Source organism: Polypterus senegalus, chromosome 3 (assembly GCF_016835505.1).
Source record: "Polypterus senegalus isolate Bchr_013 chromosome 3, ASM1683550v1, whole genome shotgun sequence".
Classification (NCBI taxonomy): domain Eukaryota; kingdom Metazoa; phylum Chordata; class Cladistia; order Polypteriformes; family Polypteridae; genus Polypterus; species Polypterus senegalus.
This window is the reverse complement of record NC_053156.1, coordinates 208536302-208560337: the sequence shown is the minus strand read 5'-3', so window position 1 is coordinate 208560337 and position 24036 is coordinate 208536302. Positions and strand designations below refer to the sequence as shown.

General features: G+C 37.9%; 1 protein-coding gene across 1 annotated transcript in view; it reads right to left on the bottom strand.

Annotated features, from left to right (window-relative positions):
- Positions 1–24036, bottom strand: part of riox1 (ribosomal oxygenase 1) — an 86957-nt gene that overhangs the window by 15734 nt on the left and 47187 nt on the right. Inside the window, exons 8-12 of the mRNA XM_039748390.1 lie at positions 23493–23527; positions 22577–22755; positions 22302–22406; positions 5071–5212; positions 2315–2435 (exon numbers count right to left, since the gene is read on the bottom strand). Coding sequence (XP_039604324.1) covers positions 2315–2435; positions 5071–5212; positions 22302–22406; positions 22577–22755; positions 23493–23527 — 582 coding nt within the window. The remainder of the gene's footprint in view (positions 1–2314; positions 2436–5070; positions 5213–22301; positions 22407–22576; positions 22756–23492; positions 23528–24036) is intronic.

The window sequence follows — 24036 nt, the reverse complement described above, 5'->3', positions numbered from 1 at the left end:
TGGAATGGTCCATTAACCTTACATGCACATCCTTAGGGAAAACCTGAAGTAACCCAAGCATATATGGTAAATTCCACATGGATAACAGAAGGAAGCAATGTTAACCATTGTCGCAAATTAGACATGAAATACAAATTTTAAAAACAAACACATCAGTCTTTGCTGTCAAACATTTCTAAAAGTCCAATTACACATTGAGTATTTACAATGTACAGTATAATATTGACATACTGTATTTATAGGCAAGTAAATCCATGCATTAAATGTTATAAATAATTGCTATATTTTTTAAGCTTCAGCTGTTTAAGAAAATAAGCAGTATGGGTACTTTAATTTGGAAGTTTCAGGAAGTCTGGATTATTATTAATTGCATTTCCACAGTAGTAATAGTGTATATTAGGCAGCACAGTGGTTCAATTCCTGAAATACATGAAAATTCTTCTGGTTGGTCTGATTTAAATGAGTGTAAATGAGAGTAGGTGTGTACCAGTGTACCCTTTTAGGAACATTTGTCACAATATGGGATTCAATTTCTTTTTCATGAGAGTTACATAGAAAATCATCACAATCCTTACCAGGACAAAAGATGGGGGGAAAAAGAGCAGATATCTATTCTCAAAAATCTCTGAAATACATTTTACCATAACATTCATAAAAGTGCCATTGCATTTTTTTTTTATATTTGAGCATTTTAACACATAGCTTAAAATGCTTACTGAATTAGATAAACAGTCCTAAAAAAAGTATATTTATTAATTTCTTTACAACTCTGTATGCTGGAGTGGTGGCTCTGAGGATAGGGATCTGCACTGGCACTCAGACGGTTGCCGGTTCGAATCCCGTAAATGCCAACAAAGGGACTCTGCTCTGTTGGGCCCTTAAGCAAGGCCCTTAACCTGCAATTGCTCTGTCCTGGGTATGACATTAATCTGTATCCATCCCTCCAATCTGCAGGGAAAAACTTGGGGGTTGGTGGCAGAATTTGCACTCCAGCCAAAATCAAAAAAACCTCACACTGTTCCACTCCATCTGAGCTAATGTGGTGCTGAGGTGTCACCCATTGCATAGCTGCACTCAGGTCCTAATCTGGATTCTGAGTTGGTTTGTCACGTGGTGGGTGCAGCAATGCACTGTATCAGCACGTGCTCCTAACCTCTCTCTCACTCTCTCTGTACTGTACTTGGAATACAATCTATTTATTTGTAGTTACACAAAACATTAGACACTCCCTATACTTCACCATCTGTGCTAAAAATGCTTCTGGATATTTATTACAGAGCGAGTCTCACGCTAAAGCAACTTCATAGTCATGAATAACCATAAAATTTTCTTTTCAACTGAATTTTAATTAATTGTTATCAAGCGAATTCCATTTTTCAATTATAGATGACATCTAGTTTTAATGTGGATGAATACTAACAGCAAGAAATAGCACTGCAAACTACAGACTTTTGTCAACAGTCAGTAGTGGGGTTTTGTGCCATCATGACACCCTGTCTAACTCTATGAGATCAACAAAAACTATAGGATGTTTAGACAGAAGGTCAACATACTGTACATAACGGATTTATTTTACATTTTTGGCTTTTAATATTTACGGTACAATAATATTGCTTCACTGTTATTTTACAAAAATGTTTGAAACTTTGTGCAGAGTGATAAATAAAGCATTATAGATTTTTGCCTATATTTCTATTCATTTATGGAAATTTAAAATTCAAGCTCCAAATAACTTACAGACATTAGGTTACAAATACCAGAAGGAACAGAACTCCTCTTAACCCAAGGGCTGTCTGTATAACTTATTCTCTACACTAAAATGTCATATTGTTCATATATTCAGAAACAACACTTTATACTTCTGGAAAAAAGCTTTCTGAAAAAAACGAAACAAAGCCTTGCATAGGTCAATCACAAGAAACACACGAACAGCCAGAGAGTTTTAAACCATAACCCTAAAAATCTAGCTTTATTAATTATTTTTGCATTGCAGGCATGTAGTAGGACCAAGTCTAAAAGGAAGCATGAAAGACAAGAAAATGTGGTTCTTAATTTTGTTTGTTGCTTCTAGCAAGATCTACAGGAAGTCATCTTCATTCATTAGGAATGTTGCTACTGCATACAAGTAATCTGATTTACATACATATTTATAAATGCCAAGTACAGAATTAACTTAATTCACAATTAATGTGAACCAGCTGTTTATTTTATTTGATGCAAACATTGTGCATTGTGATATAGTATGTTGCTATAAAGACAAATTGTTAAATCAAATGATTTCTATAGTACCTTTAACAAAGTCAAGTTTTCTTACCTGGCTATACCTCGTCGCAGTAGTCTAATTTTAGTTTTTCCTTTAAAACGCAAAGCCAAATCTTTCACATGCCCATTTTCCCACCTTGTAGAGGCACCAAAAACACTAGTGGCTTTCTCCTCTGTAACTCAAGAAAGAAAAGATACAATGTTCTATTATATTATATACATTGACTTAATATGTCCTTAGATATGTTAACATATGTAAGTAATTCTTGGATCGGACCTTACTCTTATTCTATGTTAATTAATGTTGACTTATGTTTATTTTTTATTGTGTCTTCTATTTTTCTATTCATTTTGTAAAGCACTTTGAGCTACATTTTTTTCTATGAATATGTGCTATATAAATAAATGTTGATTGATTGATCAGATTTACCATTACTCTCCAGTTTATATGTATCTATACAATGTAGACCAGTGCTTCCCAAACTCGATCCTGGGGACCCCCTGTGGCTGCAGGTTTTTGTTCCAACCAGCTTCTGTTTTTAATTGGACTCCTGGGCTAATTAAGTGATGTGTTATTTCCCAAGTTCTGTGTTTTGAGAACAATATAGAAATTAGAAAGCTAAGTTTGGTAAAAAAAAAAATATATATTAAAATGTACCAAGCAGTTATATGGGAATAATGTATTTTTTTCTTTTTAACAATATTTTTATCTTGATTTTTATTCTACTAGGTGCTCTAATTGTTTAATTAATGCATTATTTACTAATTAGTGGGTCTGACACTAAAGTAGTTGCAGCCTTTCATGATTCAGCGTTGTTTGCCTGGGTGTCTGCTCTGCTCGTTTTTAATTGTTAATATACAATGAAGGGGAAAACTGCACAGAGAAAGGGCAAAATATAATGAAATCAACAAAAGAGAATTAAGAATTTAAATCTATAGCAAAAGCAGAAATATTTCTAAATGTCTTATAAATGTAAAAATGAGACTGCTGTGCTTTTCTGAATGTAGAATAAGAGAAAAAAAATACCAGCTAATTAAATGAGATCTGTGTTATCAGGTGTTGTCACTGATTAGGAATCTGGTTGGAACAAAAACCTGAAGCCACAGTGGGCCCCCATGACCAAGTTTGGGAAGCACTTAAGGTGACCAAACACTTATATGGAGCCGCTGAGCTTAAAAGGAACAAAACAAAAATCCTAAAACCCTTTTTAGTGCCACACCTGATGGAACTGCCAAAATATTGTAACTATTTTTCATTTCAGCAAGAAAATAACCTTTAACCTGTTTTCTCAGTAAACATTCTGACACAAAACACACATACAGCTTACATGTGGATGACTTATAAAATACATTTAATTCAGCTGCTGAATAAATTTTACATAATTAACAAATTCACTTATACTGATGTACAGACAGACACAGTTTCCTATAAATGATTTTAGCAGTGGCTGACATAGAGATGGATAGCTGGAACCTAGCAATATTTCAGTTCAAAAAACTACTACTGCAAATATTTTCCTTTTCTAATCACTCTGCTTTGTCATTTTCTACACAAAGTTTGAAAATGGTAATAGTCATTGCAAAAACAGTGACTGAGATGACCAGGGTTAATGTCATTTGAGATGGTCATTGTGAACAAAATTGTTTTCTCACCTCAAGAAAACAGTGCCAAGCATTTGTAATACAATGTATTAGTTTCAATTTTCTTTTGCTGTCATAAAAATTCCACAGAAAAGCCGAAGGCATTTTTCTTAAAACTGAAAACTCAAAACTTGATTCAAAGATTATGTATTTGGTATGCTTCACAGTTTACCATGTCAAAATAACACATAATATGACAGGAGGAAAAAAAAGTTAATGTGAAAAATACCCAACATATCCTCTAAGAATGCTATATTAAAAATGGAACTGTCAATACAGGACACATTGAATAGCTGATTCTCACAAATGACTATTATTTTTTGGAAAGCCAAACTAGCATGTCACCTAGATGAAATATTTGCTGTGATTCAGGGATATAAATCTATCATGTATGTTGCTTAAAAAGTACAAAAATTGATGAGTGTAGCAGGAACAGCTCTTGTTAATATGTAATCATGCCACTGATTGAGCAAAGGTAAAACACTTATTGCTCTAATTACAGTTATGATACCTTTCTAAGCTATAAGCTATACCTAAAATCATTTGTATATTTTGAAAATGAATAATGGCTGAAAACAAGTTTGTAAAAAATGCTTCAAACTTCTTTCTCCAACCAACCAATATTTTAAACCCTCAACATTTCACTGTTCAAATAGGAGGACTCTAAAACAAAAAGTATGAAAATCTTGCCACAGGTTAAGCAGAAGCAAAACATAATGCTCAAATCATATTGACAATACCTTTCTAAACTACATGTGAGAATCATTTGTACATTTATGAAATATAAAATCTTTGTTCAGCAGAAAACAAAACATCCTTCAGCCAACAATTAATAAATTTACCACATTGCAAATCAATTCAAGCATTAATCAACAATATAATCAGTATGAAACTGAGAATGTGATTTTTCTGGGGGCAATTACAGAAACACAGATTAACACAAAACATTCAAAATGGATGAAATGCTTTATGAACAACCTGGCTGAAGTTTAGCTTCTGTGATTTGGCCATGAAGAATGGCAGGGGACCATGCCAACAATAAAAAGCATCAAATAACTCAGAATACCAACACGATGATAGAGATGGTGATATAATGAATAATCTGAATATGCATTGAGGGCAACATCATTGTTTAGGGCATAAAATACCATTTTTATTAGTTACTACCTTCAGTAAGCACCGGGGGAAGACAATCATGAAGATAGTCTTTGGCTTTTTGATCTACAGCAGCATCAAAAGGACAAAAATCTGATAGCTTTCTGATTAGTCGTTGAACTTTCTCAATAAATGTTTGTCTCCTAGGGTCAGCCTAAACAAAGAGAAAAAAGAAATCATGTTAATATTTATCCATTTCTCAGAAGATGGTGTAGAGCCTGCCCAAAACAACAGGGAACAAGGAAGTAATCAAACTTGGACAGTGAAGCAGGTTCCGGTTGACATAATTCACAAGTAGGGTTATGATTTGGACACATTTTGGATAGATGTTTGCAATACATAACTTTGAGCTGATTTAGATAAAAGGTCACACAGAGTGGTGGAGAGTGTATTTTATTCACAGCTGACCACTCTACTCAAAATCTAACTGAATGTTTCTACCAATCCTTTTAAAAACTTTGGTATAGCGTAGAGATTCAACCTAGACCTTTATAATAGTTAAAAAATGTAAGTTAAATGACTCTATACCTGGTCCATGGGTGCTGGATACCGGATTTAATTTCTCCATTTCAAGGCAGCATCACTCTTCCTCGGTGTACTCTCGTCGTGTAAACACTACGAATCTTAACACGCTCACCCATGCTCATCCCGCAGCGAGCTCTTCTACTTCGATCAAGGCTGCTCTCTTGAACATGAGAACAGTGTCTAATAAAACCCTTATTCTGCAAGACTTTATTATCTAAAAATAATCTGGATTTATTTTTCATCACAGAGACGTGGATTGTAAATGGTGACTCTTCATGTTTTACTGACTTGGTACCATCAGGTTATTCATTTTCAAACTCTCCTCAGCTGACTCGTCGAGGTGAGGGCATTGCCACTGTCTTTAAAAGTACGTTCTTCTGTCGGAGCCTTACAAGGGGATCGTTTAGTAGCTTCGAACTGCAACTTTTTGAATTGTGCAGCTCACCTTCTTTACTGTTTGCTGTGGTTTATTGACCTCCTGTAATTAATGATAACTTCATTTCTGAATTCTTTGATCTCCTGGCTGACATTACCCTCTCCCATGACAAAGTATTTATTGTTGGTGATTTTAACATTCACATTTGTTGTCAATCGAAACCTTTGGTTAACACTAGAATTACCAGAGCCTACGAAAAAACTTGTAAATCCGTCCCACCTTAAATCATTTCTTAAAATCATTCACAGCTCTCCACCAGCTTCTTCTGTCATCTAAATGTGCTGATAAAAATCAGGCTGCAAGCAGCCGGCTATTCCATCCCCCCACCGACTTAGAACGTGCACAAACTTCTCCCAGCTCATGCCTTGATTGATTTTCTGTTAGTGAAGTGGAGTTTTAGAGTGGAAATAATAGATCGTTGTTTGGAACACACGCATATCATGTCTGTTCCATTTCTACAGTAATCTGTGTAAACACATTGTTAAAACAGAAACGTTTTTTATATTCTACTAGTAGATGACAAAATGTAGGCATAAACTATATTATGTATGAAGCCTGAAGTATCAAAGAAATACTTTCACAAAAGATACAAATCTAACACAACAATTGCGCTTTTATTCAAAAATATAACTGCAGAAACAAAAAGCCGCCTTAACATGCGACATTGACACCTGTTTATTATGACTGCCTCCGTGGCGCAATAGAATCAACTGCCGACTGGGAATCAAAAGGTCGCGAGTTCGAGCCTGCAACACTTCGTTTTGAGAAGTAAACTGCTCTTAGTCTTACTGTACTATTTTAGAATAAAAACATACATTTGATTTCAGTCTGTAACAGCCGGTGTAATTTATGGTACTTGTAAAGGTTAGCTTTTTTTTTTTTTAGTCAGTTTTATTATATCAGCTGCGTTCACGAGCACAAACACTCCACACCCCCGCATCTGACACTGCTGTTTTCACATAGACGTGCTGTAACAGAGGTAAACTCAGCTCCCTTCTACATCGGAGCAATAATGCACATACAGTGGAACCTTGGTTCACGACCAAAAAGCTCTGCAAACTTTTGCCTCGGTTCACAACCACACACCCGGTATACGAACAAGCCAGTTTTCCTTGCCTGACTGAGCTGTTGCCTGACTGAGCTGAGAGAGAGAGAGAGAGAGAGAGAGAGAGAGAGAGAAAGTCGAGTGAGCCGCGTGCCTGCAAGAGCCCTGTTCATTGTTCTCAGTCAGACGTGCATGCGTTACCTGCACTCTCTTTGTGCTCTACAGTATTTTGTGTGCTTTTGCAGTTAACTATGGCTTCTAAGCAAGTGAAGAGTGGTGAGAAGAAAGTTTTGAAGAAAACTGAAATCGAAGAAAGAAATTACAAGAGGTGGAAAAACTGTTTACCAGTTTACTCATTTACCAATCTGAGAACCCTCGGTGCTTTCAAGCAGCACAATGTAAACAAAGCCAGACTGCCACTAATGTGGTGGGCAAACACGAAGGGTTGGGTCACAAGGACTTTGTTTTTGGAATGGCTGTATGAGGCTTTTGCTGCCACCAGCTAAACAGCTAAAAACACCAGAAACCCAAGAAATCACAAGAGAGAAAACACTTGAAGGAAAACACTTCATGCCAGAACTCAACTCATGCAAGGTTAGTTTTCTTTGTGGTTTTTGTATTACGGATTTTTCAAAAGTTAATTTTTCAGTTCGTAGCGTGAATTGTTGCAATGTTACTTTTCTCTTTTTTCAAATGTTCCTTTTTAACCGCTGTGCTTAAAACTCATTTTTAAAAAAGTGTTTACAGCGATCTGGCTGTAAGGCTATTAGCATGAATTCCTGCAATTTTTTTTGGTTGCTTGTGGTTGGTTTTTAAAGTTCAGATTTGTTCTAATGCTCCTTTTTTCCGCTGTGCTTAAAATTCATTTTAAAAAAAACTGCTGCACATGCTGCTGACAGAGGGTGGGTGGTGTGTGTGTGTGCTACAGAGAGAGAGCGAGCGCGTGGCAAGGAAGCGCAGAGAGAGAGCAAGCACGTGCTGCTGACAGGGAAGGGAGGGGGAGGAGGGAGGGGTGGGTGGTGTATGTGTGTGATACAGAGAGAGAGAGAGAGAGAGCGCGAGCAGGCTGAGCAGGGAGCCTGGGTGTTTTGTGTCAGTGTTATTCAATGTTTTTACATTAGTTTACTAGTACACTGTGCATTCTATGGTGTAATTAACTATATTTGTGCTTAATCTGTTCATATATTTACATATTTACATACAGTTTGCACGGTCTGGAATGGATTGATTGTATTTACATACAATCCTATGGGGGAAACTGCTTCGGTTCACAACCAAAGTTCTGGAACGAATTATGGTCGTGAACTGAGGTTCCACTGTACAATTGCTTGCATACTAAAGTGTCAGCAGGCACTTTTCGTGGCATTACAAACATTTTTGAGCATGCCCTCTGCACACTACTTGTGACTTTAGGCTTTAGGAAGTAAGTAAATAAATAAAGGTAAATCGTATCATAAAATGATTTCTTCAAAACGTCAAATGTTATTTATTTGGCACGGACATGTCTGCATGCACTTTTTGTGGCATTACACATGTATTTTTTTTCACAGTCAGTTCACGTGAGCCACTCGGAGTACATGCATCAAAGATTCTCAGCTGTGCTTGTGCTATCTCGTGTGATCTTGCAATGTATTTATTTGATGGCTTTATTTAATGTTAGCTAAGACCCGGCACTTAAATGTTTCTCTCACACTTTTACTAAGTTTGTGCCGAACACTATTCTATCCCTGACCATCTCATCTTCGTTTGCATAAGCACAATCCTTCACAAGCAATTTTATCTCCATTACAAAGTGATCAAAAGTCTCGTTTATACCTTGAATCTTCTCACTAAACTTGTTTCTCGCGAATATTGAGTCAATTTTTGGCAAGACATATTGTCGCCTTGTCATATGAGCTTCACCTGTGACTAATAATGGATTAATTAGGCCTCAGGTGTGTATAAAAAGAACCCCAGTACACTAGACCTTCACATCAACTGCCACTAGACCTCTGCAAACATGCTTAACATTCACCCTGAGACTAAAGTGTTGATTATCAAGAGGCTGAAGACCAAATCCACTGCTGATGTGGCAAACACCTTCAATGTGTCTCAGTATCAATTTCAGAGGATAAAAAAAAGATTTGAAGAGACTGGAGACGTTTTTGACAAGCCCAGGTCAGGAAGACCCTGCAAGACAACTGCTCGAGAGGTCCGTCTGTTGGCTCGAAAATCCAAGGCCAGCCCATTTTCCACTGCCGCAGAGCTCCACGAGACCTGGTCACCTGAAGTCCCTGTGTCAACCAGAACAGTTTGTCGGATTCTGTCTCGAAATGGCCTCCGTGGTCGAATCAGTGCCGATAAGCCAGCACTAAACAAAAGACAACTGAAAAACCGTGTGGCATTTGCCAAGACCCACAGCCTGCTAAAAGGATGGACACTGGATAAGTGGCAGAAGGTGGATTTTTCAGATGAATCTTCTGTTGAATTACACCACAGTCACCACAAATATTGCAGGAGACCTACTGGAACCCGCATGGAGCCGAGATTTACCCAGAAAGCAGTGAAGTTTGGTGGAGGCAAAATCATGGTCTGGGGTTACATCCAGTATAGGGGTATGCGAGGGATCTGCAGGGTGGAAGGCAACATCAATAGTCTAAAATACCAAGAAATCTTAGCTACCTCTTATATTCCCAACCATAAAAAAGGGCAAATTCTGCAGCAGGATGGTGCTCCATCGCATACTTCCATCTCCACATCAAAGTACCTTAAAGCGAAGAAGATCAAGATGCTCCAGGATTGGCCAGCCCAGTCACCAGACATGAACATCATTGAGTATATGTGGGGTAGGATGAAAGAGGAAGCATGGAAGACGAAACCAAAGAATATTGATGAAATCTGGGAGGCATACAAGACTGTTTTCTTTGCTATTCCTGGTGACTTCATCAATAAATTGTATGAATCCTTGCCAAACCGCATGGATGCTGTCCTTCAAGCTCATGAAAGTCATACAAAATATTAAATTTGGATCTCACAGCACTGACATATTTTTGGATTTGCAGTAAAGTTGTTCATTTTCTGTATAGGCGACAAATCTTTGTCTTGCCCAAAATTGACCTTTCTGTCTTGATTAAATGCTAAATCTTTTTTCAGTGAAACTAATTTATTTCAGTGCATTTAACATCATTTGGGAGGGCTTTAGCTTTTCATATGAGCTATTTCTAACACCAGTTGATTAATTAAAAGTAAGGTTACTAGTAGGAGTTTCTACAAAATAGAGAAGCGACAAGACTTTTGTCAGGGACTGTATATATATATATATATATAATTTATTGTGGAGGACTGCTCGCTTCCCATGCCGGTCCGCACCCCCAGGCCGCCAGGAGGAGCTCTCCCGACAGCAGGATCGTACCCCGAGGTCCAGCAGGGCCTTATGGACTTTGTAGTGTTTATACACAGCCCTGCTGGATACCTTGGGGACCACCAGGAGTCGCTGGTTGGGGGGCTTATAGGCTCTGTGATGCCGTATGACCCGGGAGTACGTCACGGTCACGTGACAGGAAGAAATGTCGTGCTCCCGGGTTGAAGTAAAGTACTGATTGCCCTGACCCGGAAGAAATAAGGAACTGTGGACTGTTGGGACAGAAACACCTCCGGGTCAGGGGCTATAAAAGGGCGGTGCCTCCCTCCAGACACTGAGCTGTGCTGGGTGGGAGAGGAGCAAAGTGTCTGGGCGAGGAGAGAGAACATTTGGTTTATTGTAGTTTGTGGTTTAATATATGAGTAGTGTGGAAGGTGCTTGGTGCACTGTGAACCAAAATAAAAGGTCTTGGACTTTTACCTGGTGTCTGGAGTTGTACTTGAGGGTTCAAGGGAGCACTAGCACCCCCTACTGCCACAATATATTATATATTTATATATTATATAATATATACATATATAATATAATATAATATAATATATATATATATATATATACTAATAAAAGGCAAAGCCCTCACTCACTGACTCACTACTAATTCTCCAACTTCCCGTGTGGGTGGAAGGCTGAAATTTGGCAGGTTCATTCCTTACAGCTTCCTTACAAAAGTTGGGCAGGTTTTATATCGAAATTCTACGCGTAATGGTCATAACTGGAAGCAGTTTTCTCCATTTACTGTAATGGAGATGAGCTTCAACGCCGTGGGGGCGGAGTTTCGTGTGACATCATCACGCCTCCCACGTAATCACGCAGTACATAGAAAACCAGGAAGACCTCAAAAGCGCTGAAGAAAACATGCATTATATAATTGAGAAGGCAGCGAAACAATAAGAAGCGGCGAAGTGACATATACAACCATATTCATGAGTTCTGCTACTTGAAACAAAGCACGATGTAAACTTACACTTTAAATTAAGTTCATAGACAGGCTGCCGCTGGCGTTTGTAATTTAGTGCCTGCCCATATAAGGCCGTCCGTCAGCGGCAATCCAATAGCAAACTGCCACGGGTAAATATTCACGGGTGAAGGACTGTGCTTATGGAGAGGAAGATGAGATGGTCAGGGTGGTGTTTGACACAAACTCAGCGAAACTGCGAGAGAAGTTTTAAGTGCCAGGACTAAGGTAACATTAAATACAGCCATGGACATAGCACGAGATGGCACCAGCACAGCTGGGAACCTTCGATGCATGTACACCGAGCGGCTCACGTGAACTGGCGCAGTGCACAGATAAAAGCAACAGTTCCAAAGAGCCTGAACAAAACCGAATTACACAATTGAAAAGGCAGCAAAAATATGAAGGCGTCTGATACATATAAGCATATTCATAAATCCAACTACTGCGGAAACAAAGCACACGTTGGAAAAAGTCAATGTCCGCTAAAGGAAGACAGTGTAAAAAACCCGTGCATGCAGTGTGTCAGGTCTCAGATAAAGAAGAAGCGAGCTGTTTATTGATGCAGTAAGAAGCGAATCGATGAATGAAACCTGTCATCTTTACAGCGATTGACAAACACGGAATGTAACTTGAACACAACACATCCTACAAATACGAACCTGATTGAAAGAAATAATGATAATCAAATCCTTGATGACAGCAACACTCACAAAACAAATACTGTATATTGACAGTCATGTTACGTTATTTTTAAAATGTTCCCTTTTCTTTTCTAGCTTTTTAACACACTACTTCTCGCTGCGATCGCGGGTATATATATATGTATATATATAACCCGATCTACATACTCGAATAATGGATACTTTATTAGCCATCAATGATTGTTTTGGTAAAGCCATACTCAGTGTATTCATTAGATGAGCGGTAAAAAGTAAGAGCGAGGGAGGATGACTTATTGAGGCATGCAGGCTGTAGTCTTGCGTCAACTCTATCTGAATTGCGATCACATTTGAAAAATATATCTTTTCAAGTTCTATTTAGTCCATATGTGTCAAACTCAAGGGCAGCGGGCCACATCCGCCCGGTGTAATTATATCCGGCCCGAGATCATTTTATATACTGTATTATTGTTATTAAAGCCGGGTATATGAAGCGCTGGTAACACAATAAACTACAGATCCCATAATGCAGCGCTTCAGCTGCCTTGCCAACACTTACGCGTTAATCAAGTCTACCTTATGATGCTGCAAGTTATTGCGAAGCTAGCTCACACGATGCTGAAGAGAAAAGTTGATTCTGAAAATAGAGCCTTTAAAAACCGATGGGAGGCTGAGTATATGTTTACTGAACCCGTGTGTCTCATTTGTGGAGCTAATGTGGCTGTAATTACAGAATTTAATCTAAGACGGCACTATGAGACAAAACATCAGGGTAACCTGAATGCAATGCAGAAGATACAGAAAGCAGATAATTAAATAAGAATCTGACACTTCAGCGGACGTTTTACCCGTGCACAATCACAAAGTGATTTCAAGTGAAGCTGCTTTTATGGGAGACACAAATGCACCAGTTCACCTTGCCCCACTTTCCCTGTTGCCAAGTAATGTTAAACCAAGTCGTCACTACGGTGTTCCCAAATCGCACTTTGCTGATAAACTGAGCGCACTGCACTGAGTTTGCACGCTTTGGTGACTTTGAAGAACAAAAAGTCCGTCTACATGCGGCTCGAACCTTGTGCATGTTTGGTAGCACATATCTGTGTGAGAAGCTCTTCTCAGTGATAAAGACTAACAAAACAGCACACAGGAGTCACCTCACTGATGAGCACCTGCAATCCATCCTGAGAATCTCCACAACACAGAACCTCACACCAAACAGAAACGAACCTGTGGCCAAAAAGATGCCAGGCGTCCAGCTCTAAAATGACATATGAGCAAAGACAACTGAATGATTTGATTTGTTATTGCTGAAAGGAACACATTTTATTTATATTTCCAGGTTTTGTTATGCAGCATGTTCATATTTGAATTTGTATAATTTTGACAGGATATATTTTTATGGAGAGCAAAATCTTTTGGGATATTTAAAATCTAAGTTTATTTTTATATAAAATTACATAAGAGTAAAGAAATTTGAATGTTTGTTCTTTTAACGTTTACTTTATTTCTAACTTGTATAATTTAGACAGGATATATTTTTATGGAGAGCAAAATATTATAAGTTGTTTAAGGTTTGAGTTGATTTATTCACGAATAATATTCCTGTCTGTTTTTACCATTCCTACCAAAGATATTTCTGTCGACTAAATAAAAATTCCTTCTATTTAAAATTTAAATAGAACTTGAACAAATCGATAGTTCATAATATCCACGCAGACTTGCACGTAAGAGCGGGAGTCATCCGTTTTAACAAGCAGCGTATTGCACTGATACTGAAATAGCTGTGTGTGTATATATGTAGATATGTATGTATATGTATATATATGTTTATATATATGTGTGTGTATGTATGTATGTATGTGTGTATGTATTTATGTGTGTGTGTATATGTATGTGTATATATGTAGATATATATATGTATGTATATATGTGTATATGTATAGATATGTATATATATATATGTTTATGTGTGTGTGTGTAATATATATATATATATATATATATATATATATGACAACACTCATCACTCACAACAGTGACAAAACAATTACATTGACAATCATGTTACGTTATTTTCAAAATGTTTCCTTTTCTTTTTCATTGCTTCTTTAACACACTACTTCTCCGCTGCAAAGCGCGGGTATTTTGCTAGTATATATATATAAAAACTGCTCAAAAAATTAAAGGAACACTTTGAAAACACATCAGATCTCAATGGGAAAAAGAAATCCTCCTGGATATCTATACTGATATAGACTGGGTAATGTGTTAGGAACGAAAGGATGCCACATCGTTTGATGGAAATGAAAATGATCAACCTACAGAGCCCTGAATTCAAAGACGCCCCAAAAATCAGAGTGAAAAAATTATGTGGCAGGCTAGTCCATTTTGCCAAAATTTAATTGCAGCAACTAAAAATTATACGCAGCACTTTGTATGGCCCCTGTGTTCTTGTATACATGCCTGACAACATCGGTGCATGCTTCTAATGAGATGACAGATGGTGTTGTGGGGGATCTCCTCCAAGATCTGGACCAGGGTATCACTGAGCTCCTGGACAGTCTGAGGTACAACCTGGTGGCATTGGATGGACCAAAACATAATGTCCCAGAGGTGTTCTATTGGATTTGGGTCAGGAAAGTGTGGTGGCCAGTCAATTGTATCAATTCCTTCATCCTCCAAGAACTGCCTGCATACTCTCACCACATGAGGCCAGGAATTGTCGTGCACCAGGAGTCAGGGTCTGACAATGGGTCCAAGGATTTCATCCTGATACCTAATGGCAGCCAAGGTGCCTTTGTCAAGCCTGTAGCGGTCTGTGTGACCCTCCATGGATATGCCTCGCCAGACAATCATTAACCCACCACCAAACTGCTCATGCTGAATGATGTTACAGGCAACATAATGTTCTCCATTGATTCTCCAGACCCTTTCACTTCTGTCACGTGCTCAGGGGGAACCTGCTCTCATCTGTAAAAAGCACAGGGCACCAGTGGTGCATCTGCCAATTCTGGTATTCTATGGCGAATGCCAATCGAGCTGCATGCTGCTGAGCAGTGAGCTCAGGGCCCATTAGAGGACATGGGGCCCTTGGGTCACCCTCATGAAGTCTTTCTGGTTGTTTGGTAAGAGACATTCACACCAGTGGCCTGCTGGAGGTCATTTTGTAGGGCTCTGGCAGTGCTCATCCTGTTCCTCCTTGCCCAAAGGAGCAGATACTGGTCCTGCTGATGGGTTATGGACCTTCTATGGCCCTCTCCAGCTCTCCTAGAGTAACTGCTTGTCTCCTAGAATCTCCTCCATGCTCTTGAGACTGTGCAGGGAGACACAGCAAACCTTCTGGCAATGACACGTATTGATGTGCCATCCTGGAGAAGTTGGACTACCTGTGCAACCTCTACAGGGTCCAGGTATCGCCTCATGCTACCAGTAGTGACACTGACTGTAGCCAAATGCAAAACTAGTGAAGAAACAGTCAGAAAAAATGAGGAGGGAAAAATGTCAGTGGCCTCCACCTGTTAAACCATTCCTGTTTTGGGGGTCATCTCATTGTTGCCCCTCTAGTGCATCTGTTGTTAATTTAATTAACACCACAGCAGCTGAAACTGATTAACAACCCCCTCTGCTACTTAACTGACCAGATTAATATCCCATAAGTTTCATTATATATATATATCCATCCTTCCATTTTCCAACCCGCTGAATCCGAATACAGGGTCACGGGGGTCTGCTGGAGCCAATCCCAGCCAACACAGGAACCAATCCTGGGCAGGGTGCCAACCCACCGCAGTATATATATATATATACACACATACATACACACACAGTGGCTTGAAAAAGTATCGGGCCCCCTTGAACTTTTCCACATTTTGTCATTTGAATTCCACGTGAAAGACCAATACAAAGTGGTGTACACTTGAGAAGTGGAACGAAAATCATACACGATTCCAAACATTTTTTACAAAGAAATAACTGCAAAGTGGGGTGTGCGTAATTATTCAGCCCCGTTGGTCTGAGTGCAGTCAGTTGCCCATAGACATTGCCTGATGAGTGCTAATGACTAAATAGAGTGCACCTGTGTGTAATCTAATGTCAGTACAAATACAGCTGCTCTGTGACGGCCTCAGAGGTTGTCTAAGAGAATATTGGGAGCAACAACACCATGAAGTCCAAAGAACACACCAGACAGGTCAGGGATAAAGTTATTGAGAAATTTAAAGCAGGCTTAGGCTACAAAAAGATTTCCAAAGCCTTGAACATCCCACGGAGCACTGTTCAAGCGATCATTCAGAAATGGAAGGAGTATGGCACAACCGTAAACCTACCAAGACAAGGCCGTGCACCTAAACTCACAGGCTGAACAAGGGGAGCGCTGATCAGAAATGCAGCCAAGAGGCCCATGGTGAATCTGGACAAGCTGCAGAGATCTACAGCTCAGGTGGGGGAATCTGTCCATAGGACAACTATTAGTCGTGCACTGCACAAAGTAGGCCTTTATGGAAGAGTGGCAAGAAGAAAACCATTGTTAACAGAAAACCATAAGAAGTCCCGTTTGCAGTTTGCCACAAGCCATGTGGGGGACACAGCAAACATGTGGAAGAAGGTGCTCTGGTCAGATGAGACCAAAATGGAACTTTTTGGCCAAAATGCAAAACGCTATGTGTGGCGGAAAACTAACACTGCACATCACTCTGAACACACCATCCCCACTGTCAAATATGGTGGTGGCAGCATCATGCTCTGGGGGTGCTTCTCTTCAGCAGGGACAAGGAAGCTGGTCAGAGTTGATGGGAAGATGAATGGAGCCAAATACAGAGCAATCTTGGAAGAAAACCTCTTGGAGTCTGCAAAAGACTTGAGACTGGGGCGGAGGTTCACCTTCCAGCAGGACAACGACCCTAAACATAAAGCAAGGGCAACAATGGAATGGTTTAAAACAAAACATATCCATGTGTTAGAATGGCCCAGTCAAAGTCCAGATCTAAATCCAATCGAGAATTTGTGGCTAGATCTGAAAACTGCTGTTTACAAACGCTGTCCATCTAATCTGGAGCTGTTTTGCAAAGAAGAATGGGCAAGGATTTCAGTCTTTAGATGTGCAAAGCTGGTAGAGACATACCCTAAAAGACTGGCAGCTGTAATTGCAGCAAAAGGTGGTTCTACAAAGCATTGACTCAGGGGGCCGAATAATTACGCACACCCCACTGTTCAGTTATTTATTTGTAAACATTGTTTGGAATCATGTATGATTTTCATTCCACTTCTCACGTGTACACCACTTTGTATTGGTCTTTCACGTGGAATTCCAATAAAATTGATTCATGTTTGTGGCTGTAATGTGACAAAATGTGGAAAAGCCACTGTACATATACATATATGTACACTATTGACCATGAGATATTGCTGCTGTGGCTTGAATATCTTGTTGGGCTTAAAGGGGCTGCTCTTAACTGGTTCTGGTCATATCTAACTGGTAGACACTTTTCAGTGACTTCAAATTCCTCTTTTTCATCTACTGCTCCTCTTAAATGTGGTGTTCCTCAGGGATCCATTTTGGGTCCTATTTTATTCTCTATATACCTTCGCACTATTGGAGATATTTTTTAGAAAATTTAACATTTCTTTTCACTGCTATGCTGATACACAGGTTTATACTCCCGTCTGCAACTCTGCAATGAATCAACTGCACAACGGTCTTTTTGAACTAAGATCCTGGATGGCTAACAATTTTCTTGATCTGAATCAAAATATAACAGAGGTGCTTATAGTGGGTCCAAATTGGTCTTGGTTTTCTCGGCTTTCTGTCTTTTGCAAACCTCAAGTCCGCAATCTTGGTGTGATCTTTGACAGTAACCTCTCTTTTGAGAAACAGATTAATTCTGTAGTCAAGAGTTACTTTTTCCAGCTTCATCTATTAGGTAAGATCAAGCCTTTTTTTTTTTTTATCTTCTAGGGATCTTGAGAAAGCTACTCATGCTTTTATCGCCTGGGTTACTGCAACTAGCTGTATTCTGGGAGTAGCAAATCCCTGATACGCAGGTTAAAGTTGGTCCGGAATGCTGCCACTTGCTTTCTGGTTAGGGCAAGAAAATTTGATTCTGTTTCTCCAATATTAGCTTCTTTACACTGGCTGCCTGTCAGTTTCCGAAATGATTTTAAAATCTTGTTGCTAGCTTTTAAGTCTTTACATGGGCTTGCTCCTGCCTATTTATCTGAATTGTGTGCTTTATACCAGACATCTAGAGTGCTTAAATCTTCTGGTCAGTTGTCTCGTTGTCCCTCGTACCAAGTGTAAAACTAAGGGGGGCAGGGCTATTGCAGCTGCTGCTACTCGCCTGTGAAACTGCATTACATAAAGGAGTCGTCTACAATTGAACTGTTCAAAACAAGATTAAAGACTCATTTCTATTCACTTGCATTCCGTGACCTTCAGTAATACTGATGTTTTCCTCATTGTGATTATGTAACGTTACTTCTATTTATTATCTATTTTATGTTCATTTATTTTATCTCTATGTTATTTATGTTAATTTTATGTTTTCTTTTATTCTATTATTGTAAAGCACTTTAGCTACAGCATTCCTATGTTGTTTTAAATGTGCTATATAAATAAATTTGACATTGTAAATTCTACTGTTGATAGTGAGGGAAGTTTGGAAAAAAAATAAGTCAGGTTTCTTTTATAAAGGTTTCCAACTTGCAAGTATAAAAAGAACGATGAAAAGTATTACCTTTGCTATGTACTACTTTACATGTTCTGTTCAGAGACCTCTGAATTAAAAGTTATTAAAATGTAAACAATTTTATTTTTATAATTTTAATTTCAATTCATATACTTAAATTAATTTAAAAATACTGAAGTATGTAATTGTCTTGTAAGGATACATTTGACATTAACATCTCAGCCTTTAAGAGTTTCCTGCATTGTTACCATATTCTAATGGACAGATCTAATTTCTGAAATATTTAGAGATAACATTAACTCATTATATTTTGTAAGCAATGTAAAATATACAGAAACAACTGTGTAGGATTTCTTCACCATGGACAACCAAGCATGTAAATGTTAATTTCTGTTTGAATATTTTTTTTTGTCCCATAGCATGTACATTTGTATTAAAGTAGTGGAAATAAAAGTTAGGTATAGCCATGCTTTTTACTGCTTCGAAGGTTTGAAAAATTATTTTACATGTGACCTTTTAGTATTCCAAATGAAAATGGTTACTGTTGTGTCCAAATTTTCAATGAATTTACTCATCTATACTGAAATGCCCAGAAAAGATATTAACAATATGGAGATAAAGTTGCGTTATTTTGATCTTTCTGTGTATGAACAGCTAACCAGTTACCCTGACTTGTAAGGCCAATTCACAGGAAATAGTTATATTTAAATTTATCTGAAACCCCACATTTTTGTTGAATTCATCCATTATGTTTAGGACTTATGGAAGTGAGGAGAACAACTCAGTATGAAAACATGTAATCTAAAAAGTGGTACCTTTTGTTTAAATCCTCCTGTTATTACTTGAATTTCTGACCCAATATCTAAATAGACAGCAAGAGTTTCAATAGCAATGACAAATAAAAATCAGTGATAAGGGGCATGTCTGTCTTGCTCCATATTCCAAAACAAATGAAAATTTATACCATTTACACAAACTAAAGCTACGGACAGGAGTTTTCTAGTTTAATACATACAGATTTAAGATTTGCATAATATGGTGTAATCTTTAGTTTGTTGCCATGGGGATCTTGTCAACTCTGATAAAGGTTTGGATATGACAATAGTACTTAGAACACCATTTTGGCACCAGTTTCATGCATTAACTCATATCACATTATGATTAGTGATTCCTAAAGACACAGGTAATTATATTGGCATTAGGAACATTTCCTTTTGTTGTCTAAATATTTATACATGCAGCACATTTCAATTTTTGGCTTTAATGCGAATCCTAAAATCTATGTAAAATTTGTCTTTCATTTTTCCCTCCTCAGATACAAGCTAATCAATCAGCATTTGAAAATTTTAAAGGATTGGAATACTTTAGAAAAAATAACTTAGAATCTTTTTTTAAAGTGTCATGTCCAATTTGAAGCCATACAGTTTTTGTCCACAAGCAAAATATTTTCAGAGTGAGTGTGTCTTAAGTTACAGTCTACATGTAATACCTCTGATCAGATTGCATTTAATTAGAATTCAATACTGCATAAAAAGCACCTTAGGACCATTTTTAATTCAATCTTAAAATTATGGAAAGTTTACCAATACAATAATTATAAGACTAATAATGCATACTTTCCCCTCTGACTGTAAGCCTTGAAAGGTTCACATACTTTAAACAAATTTGAATTGGACACTTGAACACATCATCATGCCTGATAGCTGGTATAAGGTTATTTTGCTAAAAGGTCTGTGAATTGCCAAGGACATCAGAATATTTTGATTTTTAAGTCATTACACGATAACCTAAATATGTAGGTGTTTGCATATTTTGCTAAATATTTATTATTGTAATACCATTCAGTTCTACAGTATGCTACATTTGCCCCATTCTGACTGTCTGAAGTTAAAGCAGAAATCATACAAGTACTGCTGAAACTTTTTTTTTAAAGAATGCATGAATAGATTTCAAATTATGTTATCTGTTTCTACAACAAAATTGAGCATGTTTGTTATGGTACAACAACTGTTACACAAACTCTGACTAAGCCTAGCTGTGTGTGATTTTTGAGATGAACCTTTATGGCTACAGTACAGCTTGTGGTAAAGCAAGGTCCACGGGTGATTGGCACCTTTTAAATAAATAATTCCTGCAATTGTGTCTTTGTCTGGGGGTGTGGTCGCATGGAAAAAAGAGATGAATAGGGCGGAGGTTAAAGGATGGGAGAAAAAGCAGGCAGGAAAAAGAAAGGGAGCAAACTGGTGTAAACCACAAAGGAGGAGAGAGTGGCCATCGCTCAGGAGGGGGCTGTGGATTGTTCCTGTTTAGATTCTTAGGAGCAGTAGCGACCATTACACTCTGGAGGTGCTCTTGCCAGGAGGAGCCAGGAAGTAGAGACGGCAGCGGTAGGAGTAGAGAGTGCCTGCACCAGGTAGAGCCAGGTCTGGCAGCGGTTCGGGTGGAGCAGGGCTCGATGGTTGCTCGCAAATGCAGTGAGATTGGCAACGGGACATGGGTAGGATGAAATGGGTGTCTGCACCTGTTGGTCGACATTTCTCTGGGCTGCCAGATCCAAACAGGATAAGCCGGAGAGGAGTCAGTTTTATGGGAAGGCACAAGGGCTTGTGGTTTTAAATGAGTTTCCTGCCTATGTCAACCTCATTTTTAATGGATTTTGTATTTATTGAATTTTAACCTCCACAGACATTTTTTTAAGTGGATTATTTATTTAGAACTTTGCACTGCACTTTGGGACACTGTTTTGTTTAGTTTGTTTTTAATAAAAGCATTGAACACAGTTTCACCATTCCTTTGTTTAGTGTGTTTTGTCCTTATCTGCTCAGCTCATCCCAGCCATGAGTATAGACAGTGCTTGGGTTCAAGAGGCTAATAAAATAGAAGAGGAAGCATGGAGATGACCCACATCGTCACACAGCTATACCAGAAACCTAGAGAAGTTCCACTTATGAGAATGTACCAGTATTGGGTGTTAATATGCAAAGTACGTAAAGGCAGTGCTTCTAAAATGTCATACAACTAATAAAAAAAAAATACCCAAAACATGCTCATGCTACATCAAAAATATTTTCCTCCACTTCATTTTATTTGAACACGATTGGATTTTAAAGTCCTCAACCCAGGAAACATTCTTCCAAAAGATCCCAAGGATAGATTCAAACTTAATAAGTACTCCTATGTTCTTTTGTGAGAGTAAATTTGTTCTCTAGGCTAGTCCCTCATGAATTCAATTCTATTTGCCTAGCATTGTATTGCTGAAATAAGAAAATGGATATTAACTACACACAAACAAATTTCTGTCCTGGGTTTGTTTCAAACACTAAGTTTTTGATTGTCCTTGTGTGATCATTTATAATGTGCACAACTGCACATCTATTTAGAGATTTTATCAGTCAGCAGACTACTGACCAAGCAGCAAACTTACGGATTCCAAACCATATTGCTATTGTTTAATTATCCTCTTCCCACTGAAAGTGTGCGTCATGAAATATCAAACTAACCTATACCACATCAATTTGTAGAAAAAACATCTTATACCTTTTCCGAATTCTGCACTCCCATATAACTGAAATAGTCTAATGGTAATCCTTCTCTGAATTCCACATCCTCTTCCACAGCTATTTGCAGGGCAGCTGGAAGAAGCTGAAAGAAAAGTGATGTCAAAATTTCACTAATCACTTAGTAATCTGTACTATGCTCAGATTTCTTAATTTATAGTCCATTGGAACTAAAAAAAACATGGTTAAGGTAACCCTTTTTTACAGCATCACTTTTACTACTGAGGCTGAAATTATAAATCAAAATATGCTTGCCTTTTCAAGCAGACTTCCCCAGCTGTTTTTCTGATATGATGAAATGGTAATATGCAGTGAGTGTGTATCCGGCAAGCAGTCTCCTTGATGTATATATCCACGAGGGAAATAGAGTAAATCTCCAGCTTCAACAACGACTTCCAATATTGGCTGTCCTAGATCCTCTTGGCTGAAGTTAGCTATTAAAGAACACAAATAAATATAAACAAAATCTTACATTATACTTATATACATATGTTACATTACTTATATTATATTTATATATATATTTATATATATATATATATATATTAAAATACAATATAAAAAAAAGTTTTCTTTCTTTAACACGCAAGCACACTGTACATGCAACGCATTGTGGAAACTGTCCTGCTTTAACACTTTCAGGTTAAAAGAACACAAAGCCCTTCTCATCAAGTAGGTTCATGGGCAGGCTCAGACAGAGTCTGAAGAAAACAGGACAGGAGAGATAGCCAAAGCTTAAGTGGAAGTTCTGTGTTAAACCTTCTAAGCATCATGTGACAAGCATGTTACACAGTAAGGGTGCCGCTGATTCCACACAGGGGTTCTTTAGAAGCGTGTTTGATTCTCAATGAAATACTGTTTAAGAGGTTGTTTAACTGAATATAATTTTTTGTCATATTTTTATGACAAACCATTGAAACTCAAAACTAGTTTCTTCAGTGAAAAACTGTTTTAAGTTAAAACAAAAAGAAGAGGAAAAAACAATATTCACAATATTCATAAAAATGTTAAAACTATTTTATAAGGAGTTAAAGTATATCAGATTCTTGTGATTTTACAATGTTTACTGTACCTGAACATATTTCTGCGTGCAAAACAAAGAAAAAGAATAAAAAGAAGTATAAGGGCTTTAATTTCTGCTGTTATTTACAACACAGTGTATAATACTTACGACTTGAAAATTGAGGTAGGACTTCATCCGCCATCCTGAAAACAAAACATTCAAACATTTAAGTTTATTTTTTCAGGCAATAAATAGATCCATACATTTTCTAACTAACTTATCCATTTCAGAATCATGGGGAACTGATGCATATCCTAGCAGCACTATGCATAAAGCAGAAACAAGCCGGGGGGGGTTGAAGGGTTGCAGTTCTTGCCAAGAAAGAACATGAAAATTTTGACAAGAAAAAGGAGACACTTCAGTCCATCAAATTTGTTAGGTTAGTGAAAGAAATTTCACACAAGTAATACCCAGGTACTGGATTCCAACTCGATAGTCACTTACTACTCTCAGGTTAAGAAATGGAATCCCTGGAAGATTAATAAACTTGAATGTCTCACTGAATAAAAACTTTTAATCCTTGCATCATTTGCCAAGATTTTTAGTCATCTTTGATTAAAACAAATATTACTTGAAAAAATCTGTTCAAAGGGAAGTCCTGCAGGTAAGTAGATTTTTGTTTTATTAAGCAGGTAAATTGTTAGGATGGAAA